Source organism: Diabrotica undecimpunctata, chromosome 3 (genome assembly GCF_040954645.1).
Source record: "Diabrotica undecimpunctata isolate CICGRU chromosome 3, icDiaUnde3, whole genome shotgun sequence".
Taxonomy (NCBI): Eukaryota; Metazoa; Arthropoda; class Insecta; order Coleoptera; family Chrysomelidae; genus Diabrotica; species Diabrotica undecimpunctata.
This window is the reverse complement of record NC_092805.1, coordinates 165,294,207-165,316,547: the sequence shown is the minus strand read 5'-3', so window position 1 is coordinate 165,316,547 and position 22,341 is coordinate 165,294,207. Positions and strand designations below refer to the sequence as shown.

The window sequence follows — 22,341 nt, the reverse complement described above, 5'->3', positions numbered from 1 at the left end:
AATGGACCGACAATATGGTCGTCTAACATCTCAGTCAAAACATTTAACTTTTGCGGATGCTGCGTTCGCACTGCAACACTGAGGTGCTTATTTTTCCGAGAATAATACCTTACAACGGATGGATTATGTTTTTTATGTAATGAAAATGAAGATTCGTCAGAAAATAAAATATTTTTTAAAAAGTGTACATTTTCATTCTGTTTACCTAATATAATTTCACAAAACTCCATCCGCCTAAAGTTATCTTCCGGAAATAGTTCTTGTGTTGGTTGTATCTTAAAACAGTGATACCCATTCCTTTTGAGAACACGCTGGACAGTTCGAGCATTCACGTTAACTTCCCTAGCAATTTGTACACTATTGCAGGGTTCACTAACTTCCACAAAAGCACAAATATCAATATCCCTATTTTGACGCTCTTCATCGATAGGTCTAACACATTACCTTCATTACACTTTTTACAACTGTTTACACACCCCGAAGTTTAAAAATGTTTAATGGTATTTTTAGCTGTTGTAACACTTGGTGGGGGTCTATTTTCGAAGGCAACAATAAATAAATCAATTATTTCGTGTATCGAATGACATTATCGTATACATTTTATTAATTATGTGTTTATTCTTTCAGAACTTCGTTTGAAATTTATGTCAATGTGACAATTATGACAATTCATACCTACTGTGAAATGAATATAGAGGTGGAAACGTGTAACATGTCACAGCGATTGCCATTGTGTTGTATGGTCAATAAAACAATTTCGTTGATTTCTATGAATGTCGTGAAGGAATAGGTGGATAGAAGAAGTAATAAACGATGCTAGAGGTAAATACTGAGGATGGATAACTGGAGGAAACTGATGCTGGGGGAGGCCAGAGCCTCATTTGAGCTGTAGCGTCATTTGAAAGAGAACTGGATATCATACATTCTTAAAGATTATCTTATTTCAGATCTATCAAGGATTAAGGATTCATATAGATGAAACATCGAGAAAAGAGAGATCCAGCAGTAACCAAGAAAATAACCAATTGGAAAACAGTGACGGGTGGACTTAGAGGAAGACACAAAATGAAATGTGAGGACCAAATAATACGGATATTGGGAAGCTCAGACTCAGAAGCTAGAAAGCCATATGCAGTGATAGTTGGAAGATTGTAGAAGGCTCAAGCCACTCAACTTCAGAATATTTTGCGGAATACTGTTTTTCTCAATATGTCGATCAGTTAGCCCCAAGGGTTCAAAGATCATAGAAATTTGGCTCAGGAGCTCTCAATTGATGCAGTATATGTTGAACTGGTTAGATCCTAGCTTCCACATGGATGTTATCTGGACAATGCCAAACTTTTTAAAATGTCCAGTAAATTCTTTTTAATATTATTTATATGAAAACAAATACTTCAACTGGGAATTTTATTTCATTGCATGCTATGATATAATACAAAGTCCAGGGAGGACATTAGCTATTAACTTATTTTTAAACCAGATTAATCAGAATATTGTTGTTAGTTTTCCTCCATTAGAATTCGCTTTTGTTGTGTTAGATTTACTATTATCTACCCAACCTTTAGATAGTTACCAAGAGTGTCGAACCTCGGATCATCCAAATAACTAATACATCTGTTCGCTCGACGATATTGTATATATTTTTTAAATTTTGCTTTCGCCATATCCGTAAATGATAGGATTCCATAAGTACTTGTCTTTTGTTTAATTTTTTTTGGATCTAAACCTTATATATCCCCACACTCCCAAACATTTCACTTATTTTTAGTGTGGTCCATGTGAAGCCTGTCAACTAAAATATCTAGTTTCAATATAATTTGTTCTTCATATAAGACATACACTTTGAGATAAAAAACCGTATTCATCTGCACAATCTAAATTCCAAGAAATAGCGTTATCCCTTCTTGTTAATCTTGGTCTGATCAAAGTTGCTGTTTCATGTAAGGCTTCATTTTTTTTTGACGAGAGTTTAGCTCAAATGAGGTCACCTCCTTGGTGATTTTAGTCATGTTCATTAACTTGCTCTATTATCCTCTTGACACTATTATAGTTAGATACAATAAATGTAAATTTTACTTAACACATGAATTCAATGGCAAGTCTACACTCCCTAAAGTTAAAAAAAGGCCCATTCTAGATCAGTTATATGGTCCTCATCATACAACTGTTGAACAGATTGAAAGGGGCCAAAATAAATTTTTGGGGATATCAACTGTTAGTAATGGATACTGGAGAGAGGGCTATGACTATCAGTAGGTAAGAGATAGTATTGATTTAACAAGACTTGAGTCAAGGAGGATATTGTTAGATTTATGTTTCCTGCACAAAATCCTTAATGCTATGATAGAATCTCCTCAATTGTTATCATTCATTAGTCTCAAAGTACCCAGTAGAAACAACAGACAATCAGAAATCTTTTCAGTGCCATTTCACCACACTAATTATGGTATTAATGAACCAACTACACGATTGGTCCGGACTGCTAATAGCCTTCCAAGACAAATAAATATTTTTGACTCCAAAATTAGTTTACTTAAAAAACAACAAAAAGGTATCTTATAATAACTGGTTTCTTTTACATGTCAATACTAGTCTACCCTTGACAGCTGTATTAAAGTTTGTTATAGTTTATTATTCTGGGATGTTTGATATTTTAAAAATTTAGGGATAAGTGAATTTTCCCCTTAGATGAAGTGTGAACTATATGGCTTAAATTTGGAAATTAATAATTTAATAGATAAAAATAAATAAATAACTATTTATTTATTGATTTAATATTCATACATACATATAACAAACATACATACATATTTTTACATCACTACATTTTAAATTAAACTAAAAAATAATAAACATTGTGCCTAAAATTGCCCAAATTACCTAATCACCCAAATTTTCTTATATAAGTATCGATAATAGACTATTATTAATTCCACTATAGCTTGCTCAACCTCAGTAAAGTGTCATCAACCTAAAATACATGTAATAATATTATTTTATATACAAAAAATATATTCAATAATTTTAATGTTAATTATTTAATTGCACATAACTCAGAGAGGAACAGCAAATAAGAGTCGCATTCTACCAGTAAAGAAAAACTGATTTAGAAATTCAGTAGGGAATAGTGCAGTGGTATCAATGAAACAACAGATTTTTTTCTACCAATCAGAGAGGAATTATTTTCTACCTAAAAGGTAACTATTAATTCATAAACCATGAATAGATTTCATACATACATTCTTCTTCTTCCTCAGCTTTTCCCCTTTTCCAGGAGTCTCTGTTCCTTACTCTTCATTGCCACTCATTTCCGTCCATCAGGTCTACTTCACCTAAACCTTTCTCTCTCAAGTCTTCTGCCACACAATCATTCCATCTTCTCCTGGGATTTCCTCGACTTCTCCTTCCAACAACTTCTAACAGCTCTATCCTTCGTCCCACATATCCTTCGTACATACATTCACACAGATAAAAGCAAAGTTGAAATAAAGTTCACTTACAGATTGAAACCACCATGTATTTGGTCTAAACACCTGTCTTTTAATGAATCCCATTTCAGATACTGGGGAAATCACATGCAAATGTAAATGGTTTATGGAATTAAAAGGTGGGCAATGGAATCCTAATCTTGCATCGTCTAAATCGCCATTGTGTTCTGCTAAAATCTTCTTACCGATTTCCACCATCCTTTCAACTAAAAATGTAGTTATTGGCCATTAGGTATAAAAAACTTATTTAAGATGAACAATTTTTTTAAAGAAGTTGGAGAATTTATAAAATCATTTAAATAACCTACCTAAAAGCCTGTCCTCATTTGTTTGTAAACTATTTACATTTAGAACATGTTTTTTAGGCACAACTAGGAAGTGATGTTTAGATTCTGGTTTAATATCTCTAAATACAATTAACTCTTCATTTTGGAACAATATATCCGACGGAGCATTTCCTGATATGATTTTGCAAAAAATGCAGTTAGGATCTGTTGTCATTGTTAATAAAAAATAACAAAATGTTATATAGAAATAAATGTTTGCAGATTTTAAGGAACAGACAAGTTGTTTAAATTTATAATAGAAATGAAAACTTGAGAAATGAAACACAAGATCAAAAATCAAATGAACTTAATATTGAGTATTGAGTAGCTTTTGTACAATAATATCAAACATTTAAATATAATAGACCTTTGACCATTTGAACTTTTTAAAAATAATGAGAGGTTATGTTCTTCTTTATAAATAATAATAAACAGAAGAGGATTATGTTATTTCTGCTCCGCTCTACAAGGCTCTATAGCTAGGAATAGGAATATATTCTTTGATAATACCAATTAAGCGTCTATATTCTTTGCCAATACCTCTCTTTCTTTAACTTAATTATTAATGGGTTCATAGTGATAAAGAAAAAAAAACAGAAATCCTTTCGAAATCGTTTCCAGTATGAACAATATTTCACCCCATTAAAAAAGATTGTTTAAATACTTAAAAGGCATTTGGTAGAAATTAAGCGATCTCTATAACGTAAAAAGCCTAGGAGAAGCCATTAACTTGTATACAATGAAATCATGAAATATGTTGACTATAATATTTTGATTATAATATTAATTTATAGTGCAGGTGAATATATTTTTACCACCCAATGTGTTTTTTGGTATCTTCATGGTATATTTTTTTAAGAACTTAACATGCATTACTCTTTGTATTGGGTGATCTCCATTAGACGTTGAAGGTGCACTATAATCTATTTAGGAACCTTAAAGGACTGATTTCTTGTAAGTATATATAGCTAACTGATAAATTGATTTGTTAACATCCAATTACCTGTAATTAACAATATTATCATAATATATCAGTTATTATACATATTCATAAATATTGTAACCGGTATGAAAAATAAGTACCTACAGTTAAATCAGCAATAATATTACTGTTAAATTGTAGATTCTATTATCAAGTATACCTTTATCTAATACTCTTCCTTTAAATTAAAATGCTTCTAAAGCATTTAAACACAGCAATAAAGGAAAATTACTTATTATGAGTTATATAGTTTATTGTCATATTCAAAGGGTTCTTGAAACTATTTTCTTGTGGCAAGTGTAAGTTAAATATTATATTTTGATATCATTTCACTTTAAAATTCTGTCATCTTTTTTATTACAATCAATTTGTGGCGTAATCAGATATAAATATACAATTTAATTATCATATTCACCGACGAAAATTAATAACTGATATTTAAAGAAATAATTAAATTTTCTTTAAGTTGAAATTGATTGATGTTTTAAATTAGTATGCAATTTTTAAATAACTCCGTCTATGTTTTAGTTCATATGTACTGTAAGCGAATCATTCCATATTAATCCCCTAAAAACGTACCAGCACTGATCAGTTGTCAAGATCAGCTTTTGATATGTCACTGTCACTTTCAGTAAAATTCATCAATTTTATTTTAACATTCCTGTTTTTAGATTTATTTATTTGTTTATAAAGTGAATATACAATGACATGTTAAAAAGAAAAATAGTGTTAGTCTTCTCGGTTGTTTAAAGTGTTAATCATGGTGTCTATTATCAAGAACCAACTGTTAAAACATCTATCCAGGTATTTTTTGTTCATATAGATTTTTCTGTATTTGCATATTAAAATAATAATACAATGTATTCAGAGTGATATAGTTGAGTAAGTTTATTATTTAATAATCATTTGTGTTCAAGGTGTGACCCACCAATTTTTGTACTGACCTACCCTCAACTGTTGATTCTCCCTTAATGTCATTAAATCAAGGACATTATATTCCAAGGGAAATTAACTTAATGGTTTATTGATATTATGTATCTAAAACGGTTTACGGGTATCAGAAGAATAGTAATATTGTGTATTGATTTGTTTTTATTGTATATTTGAACACCTCCTTCATACACATGCTTTGCTCATGTGATAAAAGTAAAGTATTTGTTTTATGATGTTTTTGCCATCTTCTAAAGCAAAATTGAAAAATATGTATAAGAAAAAAAAAATAAGAACATGCACAAAAATATTAATATTTGCTGATATACATATGAGGATGAATACAAATAAAGTATCAAAATAATAACATTACTCCATCATAAAATTATATTTTGGGAAAAACATCTTCAATTTCTTTTTGCGCCTATTTTTTCGAAAGCATTTTATTGTTTTGGTCTGATTCTTGGAACCTTAAGCTCCTTACATTATCTAAATTGTATTTTTTTATTTTGAAATCAGTTTCGTTATATACAAACTATGAATTAAAAGAAAAATATACCTAAAAAGTGTGATGTCCCTTTATTCTAATAGAACATTACAACATAATTCACAACGGAGATTTTAAAATATTAGGATTTACACCTATTAAACACTGCTACTACATAAGCAGACTCATATTTTGCGTTACCAGAAATATACAATAATTTTCTAGCTTTCATTTCTTGACAGTATAAAAAATAGTAATGACTGGAGGGTTGACTTCCATTACATTCTAGCTATATATAACTAAAAATTGATGTTTATGTTTGATGAATAATTAACGTTTCCAACATCAAAAATATCTAAAAATTGTTTATTTTTGATTATAATTTTCTTTCACAGGTTCACCAAGAATCTGTCAGCTGACAAGATTAACCTAAGCACATTCAAAGGTGAAGGTGAACTCTCTAACCTAGAACTCAATGAAGTGGTTCTTATGGACCTACTGGAATTGCCATCATGGCTATGTTTAAAGCAAGCTTGGTGTAACAAAGTTACCTTCAGGATACCATGGACAAAACTTAAAAGTGTCCCTATATGTTTGGTAAGTGGGAATAATTTTTTTTTAGTGTTCTGTATTAGATTTAGCATTTTATATTATTAATTTGTAATCCAATTAATATACATTTTTTTAATAAATCATTTACAATAATAAGTATCTCTTATAATCTACACTACATGATGAAGCTTATGGGATTCAAGGGTTGTAAATTAAATAACAATATTTATAGTTACAAAAGTAGTAAAATTTTATTATTTATAGTTTACTTTTTCTCCCTCTATTCTAATTTTTCTGTGCAATTTTTTAGTACCAACTTTTCACATGCATGCATTGCTTTCGTCCTTATTACTTTTGGTAAATTCTTTCTTTTGTTTTCCTTTACACTAATTTGGATTTTATTAGTGAGATCAAGATGTAATTGTTTTTTCTGTTTCCTGCTTTTCATCAGTCTAACTCCTATACATGTTCATTCTTGGATTTTTTCTTGTTTGTTCTTCCTTCATTGGTATACGAGCCCTAACAACTATATAATGGGACAAACTAAAATACATGCAAAATTCAGATAGTCAACAGTTTATTTTTTTCTAATCATGTTTAATGTTTTACTGTATAATTAGTTAATTACCAATTGTGGCTGCTCGAATTTAGGCCGCTTTGAAAGAATAATACGTAGGCACATATATAAGGAGGAGTACAAGAAAGCGGGATATGGCACAGGCGCTACAATTTTGAGTTGTATCAATGCTATGAAAAATGCAACATTGTCCGGTCTATTAAAATTAATAGACTAAGGTGGCTAGGACACCTTGAAAGAATGGACACTGGAGACCCTCAAAGACAGATATTATATCAAGAGCCAGTAGGAACCAGGAAGAGAGGCAGGCGAAGATCTAGATTTAAAACTCAGGTCGAAGATGACTTTAGGAATCTAGGGGTCAGAATATGGAAAGCCAGGGTGGAAGATAGGGGGGAATGGAGACTAATTCTTGAATAGGCCAAGACCCACACAGGGTTGTAGAGCCAAAGATGATGATGATGATGTCTGTTTCATTTTATGCTGTACTGTTTCAATAACATTTAGGTCAGGATTGTTAGAAGGCCAAGAAAGGCCATTTTATGTTGTGTTATTTTATGTTATTACTGGATTTTTCTTTGCCTAGAAGAAAATATGTTAAAATATATTAAACTACAAATACACTTTTAAGTTTTTACCTGTAATTCATCCTTATAAAACTTTAATCCAGTTTCATGATTCCATTCAGCTGTAACATGCCTTAGAGTATTTGTTTGACCATTTGTTGCAAACTTTTACTAATATTGTCCAATTCCTATCAGAAACTAGTTTTTGATGACCCAGGCGTTTCATTTTTTTGTTTTCATGTAGATACCTCATATTTCCTCATGATGCTTAATTATATTCCATACTGTAGTTTTTTAGAATTTCATCCGCCACTTCAAGAATTATTTTAAAGTGACAATAATTTTTAATCACCTACTCACGAATTTTTGAATTTGTAGATGTACCAGGCACCATTTTTTTTTTAAATAATACAGTCATTCACTCAACTTGACAAAAACTTAATTGTAGAATATTAATAGATGATTGTTAGTGTCCGGCTGTATTGTTTTTGCAGCCTAATTGTCTTATCTTGTGTGGTTTTTAGCAGTTACTTCAGTTTTCAATAGAAAGGGCTTTCAATAATAAAAACACAGATTCTACATAAGCACTTCACCTTCTCGATCATAATCATTCTTTTAATGACGAATTTCAAATTCTTCACATCCAAAATAAAGGCCTTAAGCTATCTTTCTATCGAACAAACAGTGCTCCTCTCCTCAACCTCCCAACCAAATACCAAAAATAGATCACTTGAGAAGGGCACTCTACCGAAACAACTGTAGTCATAAGATATTATAATAAATTTTGTGGAAGTTTTGAAAACAAAGTGTTTTATTGTTATATAAAATGAATTTCCATCAAGTAACGGTTGAATCCATCACATATCATGATTTTTCTTATTCATTTCTATAGATTACTTGTTTCATAAGTCCTTTTCATATTTCAAGTCCCCACATTTTTCTCATTTGCGTTTATCTTAGCTTTTTTCGTCGCCAAGTTAAATTTATTTTTTTCTCAGTGACCTTTCCCAGTTTGTTCTTTCTGAAGCTTTCTGTATTTCCCATAATTATCTATTTATATTTTGCTTTATTTTACTCAAATTTATTGCAAATTGGCTGTTTGTATTTTCTTTTTTGAGTGAATATGAGAGAAACCTAGATATAAAAAAATATACAGGTTGTCCTATTAAAAAAAATTTATGTTTGCTTTACCACATACTTATTAATGACCCTGTAGAATTCAGCATATTTTCCAAGCCTGGAGAATATGATTGCCTATTTTTTTTCTAAATAACTTTTTTGGATATTCTGTATCATAATGGAATTATCGAACAATGTCACACTAAAAACTCACACTGTACATGTATATTAGTTTCTTGCATTTTCTAAATTTTTAATTTCTTCCAATTCTGTTTCTCCATTAATCGGTATACTTCTGAAACCAATTTTGATCTAGTTTGCTTTTACTTTTTCTTCATATGCCTTTCACCATATTTTCTTGTGCATATTTTTTGCTCTTTTACGCATATCCTGGTTTATTTAAAGTTGTCCTTTACTGAATATATTTGTGATTTACTTATTGAGTCTTAATTGCTTTTTTTGTTTTATTCTCCATATTCATTTTCTAATTGTTGTTGCCTGTAGTCAGCCGATAACAAAATAGTTATGCAATAGTATACATATTTAAAAGTTTTTATTTGCCTAATTAGTTTTGCTAAAGTAATTGCGATTGCATAATAAACTACATTAAATAATATTAAGTACCATGTTTTAGACTTTCCTGATAAGACCACCTACATATTTTCGTTTATTTATAGTACCAATATGATAATCTACAGCGACATACTGTACTTTTGGAATTATAAAAATGTATAATTACACAAAATGGGCCAGTTTCCATGGCCTAATTTCACTAATTTGTAAAATTCTTAATAGTAATATGACTTTAGGCGTTTTGAGAAGTTGCAAACATTATTATTGCATCATCTATACGATCGGCTATAAGTACGATGTCATCTGTAAATCTCAAATGACTGAGTTTCTCTCCATTTGTGTTGATACCCTGCTTGTTCAGATGTGCCTTCTTACAAGTATGTTCTAAAAGCGTCGTCGTGAATATTTGTTTCTTTATTTCTTCATCATCTTTATTTGTTTCTTGTTCAGATAGTCTTACGCTAGCTGTGGCATTTTGATAAATACATTTGATTATGTTAGTGTAACGTTGGTCTATTCTGCATTCTGTCAATGCTGGTATATGATATCGAATGCTTTCTCGTAGTCGACAAATATCAGTGCCAATGATATTACTATTATAGTATGTATTATTTGTTTTTGTCTTGAAAAATAAAGTTAAATTTGCCAGGCAATACAATTATTATATTTTAAACAATGTATTGACTTTCTGAATTACAGCTCTTTTCCAAAATACATTTTTTTTTGTCAAAAACGTATCTTAGGAAAGTCAGTTACTACTCTCATTTTCTATGTTAAATTTTAGTTTCTCTAGATTATTTATCAAATTTTCGTATCACCTAGAAAATTAGCCAGTCTTTGCAGTTACATATTGTGGTGTCTCTTCGTGCAAAGGATTTTAATTTATTTTTGGTTGATATAAATTCTTCTATAGTTGTGTATGAAAATTGTAGACACTAAATTCTAAGAAATTATAATTAAGTTTTAATGACAACACTCTTGCTAGATTGTGATTATAGGTAATTTATCGACTTCTATAGTAATAATTCACTATAGTCAAATAGTCATAGAATAACGTACTTGTTGAAGTATGCTATAAAACATGACAACGCTGACCAGTGGAAAAGAACAGTATATAATCGAAGCCGCAAGTTACAGAGAGATATATCTTCTTATTCTTCACTGGCTTTACAACTCGGGGTGAGTCTTCGCCGCATCCACTATCGCCCTCCATCCTTTACGATCTTGCGCTTCTATTTCCCATTGTGGTACCCCAATTCTAGATAAATCGGCTTCAATCCTTCCATCTTTTTTTCGGTCGGCCTACTGATTTTCTACCATCTGGTCTTTCAAGAAACACTTTAACACTCTGTCATCCTCTGATCGTACCACGTGACCTGCACATCTGATTCGGTTTGCCTTGATATGTCTATGTTTTCAGTTCCATACAGTCACCAATTCAGCATTGCGGCGTCTTCTCCAATCCCCCATGAATTCATCCCTTTGAGGGCCAAATATTATTCCGAGAACCTTTCTTTCAAATACTAGAAGCTTATTGATTTCCCGCTGGTTAAGAGTCCATGTTTCATTGTCATATGTTATAATTGGGCGAATAATCGACTTGTACAGTGTTAATTTAGATTTTCTCTTTAGCAGCTTCGATCTTAATAATGTTGAAAGGGAGTATAATGCTCTATTTCCCGCAGCTATCCTTGCTGAGACCTCTTTATCTGAGAGAGATATATCACTCAGTCTGAAAGTTCACTGTACAAACAGTAGCCTGTCGTTTATGTTGTTAAATGAATTTTAAACAGTTATATGTACTAAAAAAGATTTTTACAAAATTTATGTTTTTGTATGTATTTGAAACATAATTACTGAACCTTATTTAGCTTTTAAAAATTAGTATTATGTGTAAGAGTTATAGAAGACGTATTTTAATTTGGCATGTATGTCAACAAAATTAACTTAGCTGTTATATGACGCAATATTGACAAAGTAGACACAAAACGTCAAAATATTAACTACCGTCTGAAGAAAATTCGCCAGATAATGTCCGTCTGATCTCTTACTCGTACAAAAAAAATTTGTACGCCACTGAAAGACCAAAAATAACTCAGAATGGTCATCACCATTTCCTGGAATTTATTTTATCTACAATTTCGAAACTGTATTATGTATTTTCTTTTTTACTGTTTACTAGACAATTCTTCCTTCTTGATGCGCATTTATTAATTTTATAATACTCAATTTACATTCATTTATAAACCAACGATATTGACTGCATGTATCAATATTTAATTTAACTGACCTCAATATTTAAAAACAAACCCATTTATTTTTACTGATAAAAATTATCAATGTTACAAAGAAAAATGAGTTATTTGTGGAAAAATGCTTTTTGAATAAAATTAGATGCCAATTCAAGTTCATTCAGGTTCATGAAGTTGATTGAAAGATGTTTGTTATTTTGCATAAAAGATAAACATATGTTATATCAGTTCCTAGTAGATATAAATTAATATGCATCATTAACAAAATTAACACACTGGATTAGAACATACTCTAGCTATTTTATCTAAAATCTGGCAAATATTAAATGAAACTATAAATCAAAAAACACGCGCTGTAAGTGGTCAAATGTAGCCGAAATCACGTACTCTTCATGAATTCTCGGAAATTTTGAATTCGATCATTGGCGGCGCGTATGAAAATGTGTTTTCTTGCGGTCAGTTAACATTGTAACAGTAGAATATTATATTTCTGCTTGTAATAATAAAAATAATACATTAGATCTAGTTTACAGAATAAGTTCTCATTCACGTTATTAATGTGTAGACTGAGAGGATGTGCGGAACTCAACTATATACCCAAAGATGTAAGATACTCAAATTACTATATTCTTTTAATTTCAGAACGATATTCAATTATTTAGTTTATCAATAGAAAAAGTACTAGCAACCGCAGATGCTTGTTTTGGTCTGTATATACATAATGTGTTTTAAAAACATGTCAAAACGTGTTTATTTGGAAGAAGTTATACATCGACAAGAAGTTATACATCGACAAGAAGTTATGCATGTATTGTGTTGACGGCAGTAAACAGAACGAAACGCAATTATCAAGATTCGAAGTTTATTTCTGAGAAAAATTTAATTCTCTACATTCATATCCTCATGGTAATCACCGGTTTTTTTATAAAAAAAATAAACCACTGTCTTTTAGAAAGCCGCAGTCACTACCAATATGTGCCTTTACCTTTACCTTTCGGTCCTCGGAATCCTTCAGATAGACCTTCAACAAAAGCTTGCCGACCTCGTAGATGTGTCTGTAGAACCTGAACTACACACGAGCGTTGTTTTTGACGACAATCCTGTAAACAGTGGATGACGATACTCCTGTCCTACATTCACAACAACTTATTGCCTTCGCCTGAGACAATGTTTTTCTCAAATACTCGTACACATTGTAACGAAATATTTTGCCTACCATAGGGTAAGATTATAAGGTGTAGAATATTTGGGATAGAAATTACTGGGGGCGAAGATAGAGCAAGCAAAACAAATCGAAACTTATGCGGACGGCACTCAGGGTTTAATTGGAGAGCTGGGTCGTGGATAAGTTGAATAACAAGGGGTCGGATTTGGGCAACTACCAAAAAATGAAACAAAGGGATACTTGCATTAATCTCCTGGACAACTGGGCAAATGGGGACAACAAGAAAAAGACTTCTAGCTATTTGAAAGGAGGACGCCGCTTCGAAGAATCCTAAACTTACTGGATTTAGGAAAAATATCCCTAAAATAAAAAACACATCAAAGGGTTAGGAGATTCTTCTAAAATAAAGCAAACAAAATAGTTCAGAGAAATGAAATAAACATTTATTTCTGTCTCAAACAAACAGTTACATATACAGATAAGCAGAAGTAATTATGATATTTATAATTAACTTTGAACTGCAGAATATCTACAAGCATACGTTTGGTGGTAAAGATATTACCACTATAATTAAGCGAAACCGCCTGCAGTGGGCAGGACATGTAGGCCGGGCCCCTGAGTCAAACATGATAAAAAAGATTCTAACAGCGCAACCCGTGGGAATGAGAAGACGGGGTAGACCAAAGCTGAGGTGGATGGACGGGGTAACACAAGATGCCGAGAAGATCGGAGTCGGCAACTGGAAAATGCAAGCGAGGGACAGAATAGAATGGCGTAGAAAGCTTGAGAACTTACATGTATCCTATCTGTTTACAAACTCACAAGTGCGAATTGCTACAAAACTTACAAAACTGTTATTAGGTTATTTATAACTGGCAGAAATAGATTATCAAAATTAAAGATATCTTTTTAAAATGAAAATCCCATAAAGGTTAACCTTTTCTACAAACAAACAAAAAAATAAAAAATGTCACAACAAATTAAAGGCTAGCTACCATATGTCAACATTTAATTTTGATAACAAAGAACAATTAGACTGACAGCATAACCACACCCTAATATTTTATTATTAAAAATTTAACTTGTTATAAAAGCAATTATTTCTTTAGCAAAAAAATGTCTTTCTTTACTTTAAAATTTAATCACTTAAAAAGTTACCTGAATTTCACGGTTTAACTTTAAATTTCTGAAACCATAACTGGAAATATAACTGGGGTTGAACTCTCTGCCACACGATCAAATACAACTCCAAACTTTGGGCTGGGCTTCTTAAAAATCAGGAATATATAAAACTGGACACAACGACAACATGTGTTTATCTTTCGAAATTGTTGCAGCAAGTACCCTTAGGTAATTAAAAAATTAGAAATAGTGATGACTCTTTTCTAAACTGACATATTACATAGACTATATTTCACTATTTTCGACAAATTTTTGCCGGTCTCTTTACCGACACACTAAAACGTCTGCCCACTCTAGTTACCCATTTCAACCTCATTAACTGCACTTAAAACTCCACACTGCTACTATACTGCACATTTTCCCATGACAAAAGACGAAAAACGAAAAAAAAAAAACGTTACAAATTAAAAGAAAAATTCGGACTAACACTTAGCATAAACAAAACATATAAACTGGAATATTTATTATATATGTTATATATATATATATATATATATATATATATATATATTAAACATATAAACTATAATATTTACCGGTTTCGATCAAAGAAAAATATCAAAGAATTTGCGTCCGTGATATAAACAACTCTAAAAATGGTTTATTTTACTCGGCGACCCTAAGATGAATTGGAAGAATTCGCTGTTTTAATACGTACGAAAGTAAAGAGAAATTCACTAAGATTATTCTTTGATATTTCTTTAAATACAAGGGGATTTCAATACATATCCAAAGAATTTCCAAATGCTACAACATTAGACACTATTTTTCTAGCTTAAGTCCTAACTGTTTGCGAGATCTATTCACATTTGTACTCTCTCTGCTAGTACTAGGTTCTTCCATTTTTATTTAATTGAACAATATTTAACAAAAGCAATATATCGTTAAACATAAAGGCGCCTGTGTACTTCTAACATATAATGTACTTATAACTCTGCTTGCTTAACTAGCTTCGTTGTTTTTCGTATACGCCCTACCAGATCAGGAGAGGTGTAAGACAGAGAGATACTATTTCAAAAAAGTTGTTCATTACTGCATTTGAGCATTCTTTGTCTTTCATTATGAAAAAATACCATATCGCTTACTTAATTTTATAAAAATATGTTTTAGAATTTGGAAGAAGTTGAAATAGTGGTTGAAACTTGCGCAGATTTAAGGATACCTCCAATGCAACAGGGAAACTCCAACGCGGGCGTTCCGGGAAAGTACAGTTTTATCCACAAAGTTATCGATGGAATTACTGTACATGTCAATACGGTCAACATTCTCTTTACCAGTCCAGCATTCTCTGCGTCGGTACAGGTATGTATATATGACTTGACAACAACTAGAAGAATTAGTAATTCATTTCTAGAAGAATTGCAAATTGATTTTTTTGTAGTCACGGTGTACGTAATACAATATATATACAATAGCACTAAAGGCCTTAGAGGCCCATGGCTTAAAAAGTTTGTTCTTTCTTCATTTTCGCTTTTCTTTATGTACTGAGATCTTCTCTGGCTCGATATGTGATTTTTCTCCATTCCTTCTTGTTATTCATTTTTCTTTTCTGGCCTTGTAGTCCAATTTCTTCCATATCTTTTTCTACCTCCTGATTCCATCTATTTTTTGGTCTTCCTTTTCTCTTTTTTAAAGTTATTGTGTAGTTCATTACCCTTTTTGAAGTCCTCGTGTTCGGCATCCTTTCTAGGTGACCTCGCCATCTTAGTCTCTGTGCCTTTATGACTCCTATTATGTTAGGTTGATTATATAATTTCCTTAACTCATCATTTGATCTTCTTATCCATAAACCGTCCCTTATTATTCCTCCATATATCTTCCTCAGGATTTTCCTTTCCCATATCTCCAGTAAATTTTGTTCATTTTTTGTCATTGTCCATGTCTCACTGCAGTACGTTACTATTGGTTGTATAGTTGTTTTGTATAACTGTATTTTTGCCTTTCTTGATAAAAACTTGCTTTTCAACATTCCACTAAGAGCATGTACACTTCTATTGCCTGCCATTATTCTAGCTTGTATTTCTTCTTTAATGTTAGGTTTGCGTGATATTATTGTACCTAGGTATGTAAATCTTTCTACCATTTCGAATTCGTATGATAATCTTTCTTCTACTTCTACTTTAAACTTTTGTCCATCCCTGAACTGATCATCTGTCCACTGCATACATTTTGTTTAGTTTCATTTATGTAAAGTCCCATTTTCTTTGCTGCTTTTACTATCTCTGTACTATCTCCTGTAGCTCTTTTTTTCCTCTTGCCAGCAACACTATATCATCCGCAAATGCCAAAACTTGGTGTCTTTTATGATATAGGAGTCCTTCTCTATTGATTTTCGCTTCTCGCATTATTTTTTCTAGGCATAAATTGAAGAGTAATGATGACAAAGGATCGCCCTGCCTTAATCCTTCGTTTACTATAAATTTGTCCGATACATGATTGTTTACTTTGACTCTGTTTTCTGTATTCTCTAAAGTAAGATGTATCATGTTACGCAACTTTCTGCTAACTCCCAGTTCCTCAAGGGTCTCTTTTAATTCCTTCCTTTTTATTCTATCGTATGCTTGCTGGAAGTCGATGAATAGCGCTATCGTTGGTAAGTTGTGTTCATAGCTTTCTGCTTGTAATTCTCTGATTATGAATACTTGGTCCGTTGTGCTTCTCCCTCGTCTAAATCCGCACTGGTATTCGCCTATTATATTTTCAACTTCTTTTTCTAGTTTATCTTTTATGGATTTTGATAGGATTTTATATACGGTATTTAGTAACGCTACTCCTCTGTAATTACTGCATTCTGTTTTGTCTCCTTTTTTGTGTAATGGGCAAATAATGGCTTCCTTCCAATCTTCGGGTATTCGTTCTTTTATCCATATCTCCTTTATGATCTTGTATATCCAATTATTTAGCAGTTTTCCACCATATTTCATCATCTCTGCTGTTATGTTATCGCTTCCAGGGGATTTGTTGTTTTTCAGATTTTTTATGATTTCCTCGATTTGTTCTTTGCTGGGTGAATTATCTTCTATGTCTTCTAAGTGTTCGATTCTTGCTTCTGTTTCCACGCATTCTCTTTGGTTTGACTTATTATTGCCATTTAGTAATTCATCAAAATACTCTTTCCATCTTTCGGCAATTTCTGTTTCCCCGCTTATATTATCTCCTGCTTTGTTTTTGACGAATATGGGTTTTTGTTGGAAACCTTTTTTTTCATTTCTAGCACCTTGATATAGGTTTTTTATTTTTTTTATTTCTGTAATTCTCTTCTATTTCTTTTAGCTTATTTTCTATGTGTTTTCTCTTCTTTTCTCTCAGCACTCTCTTTACTTTTTGTCTTTGCTCCCTATATCTATTCTTTGTCTCTGTTGTTTCTTTCGTGATCATTTCAATCCTTAATGATTTTCTTATTTCTATTTCTTTTTGGCACTCTATGTCGAACCAGTCTTTCCTCTTTTTATTCTCTTGTTTGTTACATTCTTTTGCTGCTTTGTTCATTATTTGCTTTATGTTTTCCCATTTGTTCTCAGTTTGCTCTTCTATTTGTATCTTTTTTAGTTCTCTTTCCATTGTTTTCTCGTATATTTCTTGCTCTTTCTTTGTTGCTAATCGAATTGGGTTATGTATACATTTCTTTTTTTTTATTTTGTTTTTGTTTTCTGGTATCAGTTGCTTAATTTTGATGCCCACCGTGTAATGATCTGAGTCGGCGTCTGGTCCTCTGTATGTTCTTATCTTCTTTATACATTGCTGTTCTTCTTTTTCGATGAGCACGTGGTCTATTTGGTTTTTAGTCTTTCTATCTGGCGATATCCAAGTTTCCTTGTGTATTTCTTTTCGTTCGAAATATGTGCTCATTATGATCATATTTTTTTCTCTTGCGAAATCTATCAGGAATTGTCCGTTCTCATTAGTTTCATTGTGTTTACTATATTTTCCTATTGTCGGTCTAAATACTTCTTCCTTCCCTATTTTGGCATTTGCGTCGCCTAGAATAATTTTCATATCATATCTGGGTATATTTTCGATTGTTCTGTTTAATTCATTGTAGAAACATTCTTTGACATCATTATCTTTTTCTTCTGAAGGCGTGTGAATATTTATGAGGGTGATTTTTTGGTATTTTCCCTTGAACCTGATACTACATATGCGGTCTGACACTGGTTTAAACTCTACTAGTGCTTCTTTTAGCTCTTTTCTTATCATAAAACCTGTGCCTAACGTTCGATTCTTTCCACCGCTGTTAAAAAACATTGTATCTTCTATTTCTAATATATCATTTCCCAGTTGTTTCGTCTCCTGTAAAGCTACTATGTCAAAATGGAACTTTTCGATTTCTCTCGCTAAGTGTTTAAGTTTGCCTTCTCCATATGTGCCTCTTACATTCCATGTTCCCAAAAGTAAGTGTTCTTTTCGTAATGTTTTCTTGTGTTTTGGTCCCGTTATCATTTTTTTCCTCTTTTTTCCTTTTTTCGTATTATCGCTAACCTTGTTCTGTGCTTGTTTCGTCAACTTTATTCCAGTAGTACATTTAGTTGCTAGTTTTTTGATGTTTTTTTACATATTGCGCCTTCTTTGTCATTCCACTTCCATTCGCTGTTATTTACCCATATTTTTTTTACTCCAATCTTGACTTCATTTCCTTTATTTCTTTCTTCTTGAGCAATGTTTCTAATTGTTTTCTGTATTTCTCGTTCTTTTGTGGTTGCATCTTCGTTGATATATATTTTGTACTCTTTAATTTCTTTTAACTTGTGCTTTTTTTCCATTATTTTTCTTTTTTCTTCCTGGTTTTCCAATTCAATTAGGCATGTTTTTTCGCCTAACTTGTGAGCATTCCTTATTTTAACCTCTACTCCTATATGTTGTTTGATGAAATTATTGATTGTTCCTTTTAACCCTGCTTGCTCATATGTGTCTATCTTTAGGCCGTACATAACTATGTTATTTATTCGTCGGTGTTTTTCCATAACTTCCATGTTTTTTGTTATTTCTCTGAGTTCCTCCTTGATCTCTATATTTTCTTGTTTTAGTTCTGAATTTTCTTTTCTCAGCTCTCTGTTTTCCATTATGAGCTTTTCTATCGTTTCCTTGCATTCTTGTTGATTTCTTTTTATTTGCTTAATATCATCGGTGAGGTGGCTCACCATTATTAGTAATTGATCAATTTTTGTTGCCTCATTTTTTTTCTCTGGAGTTTTTGTTGGTGTACGTAATAATGTATTATTTTACAGAACCATCATGTATATGGAACAACTTTAATATTTTTGCCACAAAATGTCATGCATTTTTTATCACGTACCCAAATTTTAGGGAACCATATGTATGATTACTTATTAAGTTTAAGTTCCAGATAACTTCGTTCTTTCAATCTTTTTATTGTTAGTATACGCATAGGAATCATACACAAATAGCAGTTGAACGGCTTCTCAATGACACTAGATACATATTCCTATGTCTCTTTACTAAAACAATCGAGTAACTAAGAAAATATTTTTAGATATCAAGAATAGTAGTGGATTCGAAAAATCACAAATTTCAACCCTCCGACTTAAGAATGACGCGTCTGAAGAATCAAGCAAAGGGACAGGTATTGATATTTAAAGAACTGAAATGGGACACTGTGAGAATTGAAGCTAAATCTACCAAAGATAAAAATTTAACCCCTTTGAGACTTATTATCAATGAAGCTAGGTGTAGGATTGTGATAAAAAAGAGATTATCAGGTAAGCATTTTTTTTAATGTTTCAAGATTATTTTTTATAATAGCGTATTACTTTTTTTTTTCTGAAAAATGGCTTTGGCAGAGCCAATTAGCCAGACTTGTTTGTGTTTATTATTAAAATTGACTGAATTTTAATTATTATCGATTGCAGATTCATAGTCAAAATTTTCTTGTTATCAGTTATCAATGTTAGTATTATTGTTTTCTTTTTTTTTGTTTTGGTGTTTTTTTTTGTTTTTTGCTTTTTTTTGTTCTTTTTTTGGATTTATTTTTTTGTTTTTGTTCTATTTATATTTTCTTAATTCTTTTGTTTTTTTTTTAATTTGTGGTATACTTTTTTTTTTGTTTTTTTTTTTCAAACCATATTAACAGATTATGCCTGTATACTATTTACAACTTATTTTTACATATTTTAACATGTTTGTAAATGCGATGCAAAATTTCCATATTATTTGAAAATATTAAAAGATTAAAAGATTGTTGGAAAACTACACTTACAATTTATTAATTCCTTATAAAGTTCGTTTATATTAATAATTTGTAAATCACATTCTAATATAATATGTGTTAGATCGCCCATTTTGCCACAAGTACAATTGGGAGTATTTGATAAGCCGATTCCATGCATGTAAGATGGCGTAAGAGCATGATTTGCTCTCAGCCGATTAATGGTCTTTATAAAATGTCGATTAGATTCGAGTCGAGATACATAAGCCAGTCTTACATTCTCTGTAATGTAATTTCTGTTTACTTTTTCTCCAAGCATATAATATGCTGATTTAGCCAAATTGTCAATGATCTCATTGCCTTTTATTCCCGAATGGCCCTTGATCCATGTAATTATTACATTTAATCCTAATTGTATAGTTTCATAAACAATTTGAAGAATTTTCAGTTCAATGTGGTTTATGTGTTTGACTGTTTGAATGTTGTTAAATCTGTCGACCACGCTTTTACTGTCATTAAATATAACATAGTTGCTAGTCGGATTCAGTACTACATACTGAAGAGCAAACAATATTGCCATCATTTCTGCTGTGTATATTGAGCATTCACTGGGTAAGCTATATTGGTGATGTTAATTTTTATTTTCGTGGAACATTGCACAGTTTTAAATTCCATTTGCATCTTTTGACCCATCAGTAAAAATATATTGATAATTTGTCCATTTTTCTTTAATAATTATGTATATCAAACATATTTGGGAGTAAATGTGAGTTTAAGTAACATATCCTAACCTTTCTAGAAAATAGTGTTTTTGCCATTTCACCGTAGTAGGGCGGAATTTGGCTTTTATAGAGAATATCGTTATATTTTACCGTACTTAGATAGCTTTCTACCAAAGGTATAGATTTTTTATTTCTCCAGTACCTATGGGTGAGGTCTAAAACTGATAGCTCATTAAGATCTTGAAGGTATTTACAATTTTTGGACATAATTCGGACTGTGAATTTGTCGCTAAGGAATTGGCGGCGTAAATGCAATGGAGGTTCCACCGCTTCATTTTCCATTATTTGGACTGGAGTGGATTTTAAATAACCTAGACATAATCTCAGGCATTTATTTTTTTGAATTTTAAGTTTGTTTAGATGTGTATTGGACGCTGATCCAAATAAATGACAGTTATAATCGAAAATCGGCCTGATCATGTTACGGTAAAACATCAAAGCAATATTTGGGTCTGCTCCCCAATTTGTTTTACAGAAAGCTCTTAAAATGTTTATTGAGTTTTCTGATTTTTTAACAATTTGATGAATGTGATCTTTCCATAACAATTTCCTGTCTAGATAGGTAAATATTACAATTAGATTGTGTGAAATCATAGCTTTTAAATATGGTAATGATACTTTAACCCACATTTGTCCAGCATTATTCGCTTGGGAATCCCGTGCTATTACATGGCGATCATAATGTCATTTTTAAGTAGCTATTGTCAGTCGTAAAGTATACAGTTCGCAGTTAAGTAAAGAAATAAGAATACAAGTAAATAAGAAAAAGGAAAAAAGCCAATCATACTGTCTGTCCCTGGGTAGCAAAGCCCGTTATTAATTCTGAGTGTTTTACTGTATATTCCAAAACGATTCCAAAAAGAAATAATAGGGAGAGACGATCTCCTTTTTTTTAGACCAGTCTTTATTTGGAATTCATTTGATTTGGTTCTCGGTGAATTTTTATTACATACGTTAAATTTAACTTGGCGTATACTTCATCCTTATAAAGCCAGTGCAACTGAATGGCGGCATTATTTAATTTCAGAATGCATGACTGATTTTCGTGAATAGCATCCAGAAATAGTGTTTGTTTACTACAATGGTTCTTTGAAATTTTTTCACAAAATGCACGGAAATAAATAAATAGAAAAATGTAAAATTATTTCTAAAGCCCCGCCACTCACGTTCCAACACCGCAGTACGATTTTGTCGAAT

The 22,341-nt window shown here is 31.5% G+C and overlaps 2 protein-coding genes across 2 annotated transcripts in view; one reads left to right on the top strand and one right to left on the bottom strand.

Moving 5' to 3' along the window:
- Positions 1–2,744: 2,744 nt before the first annotated feature.
- On the bottom strand, positions 2,745–4,218 carry LOC140436284 (adenosine 5'-monophosphoramidase HINT3-like). Its single transcript, XM_072524991.1, has 3 exons — positions 3,797–4,218; positions 3,501–3,694; positions 2,745–2,971 (listed from the first exon to the last, which is right to left on the bottom strand). Exons 1-3 carry the CDS (start codon positions 3,987–3,989, stop codon positions 2,936–2,938), a joined length of 423 nt encoding a protein of 140 aa, XP_072381092.1. The 5' UTR covers positions 3,990–4,218; the 3' UTR covers positions 2,745–2,935.
- Positions 4,219–5,402: 1,184 nt separating this feature from the next.
- Positions 5,403–22,341, top strand: part of LOC140437745 (bridge-like lipid transfer protein family member 3B) — a 49,780-nt gene continuing 32,841 nt past the window's right edge. The window contains exons 1-4 of the mRNA XM_072527442.1: positions 5,403–5,600; positions 6,609–6,810; positions 15,310–15,501; positions 19,691–19,916. Of these exons, the coding sequence (XP_072383543.1) occupies positions 5,557–5,600; positions 6,609–6,810; positions 15,310–15,501; positions 19,691–19,916 (664 nt within the window). The 5' untranslated portion in view covers positions 5,403–5,556. The remainder of the gene's footprint in view (positions 5,601–6,608; positions 6,811–15,309; positions 15,502–19,690; positions 19,917–22,341) is intronic.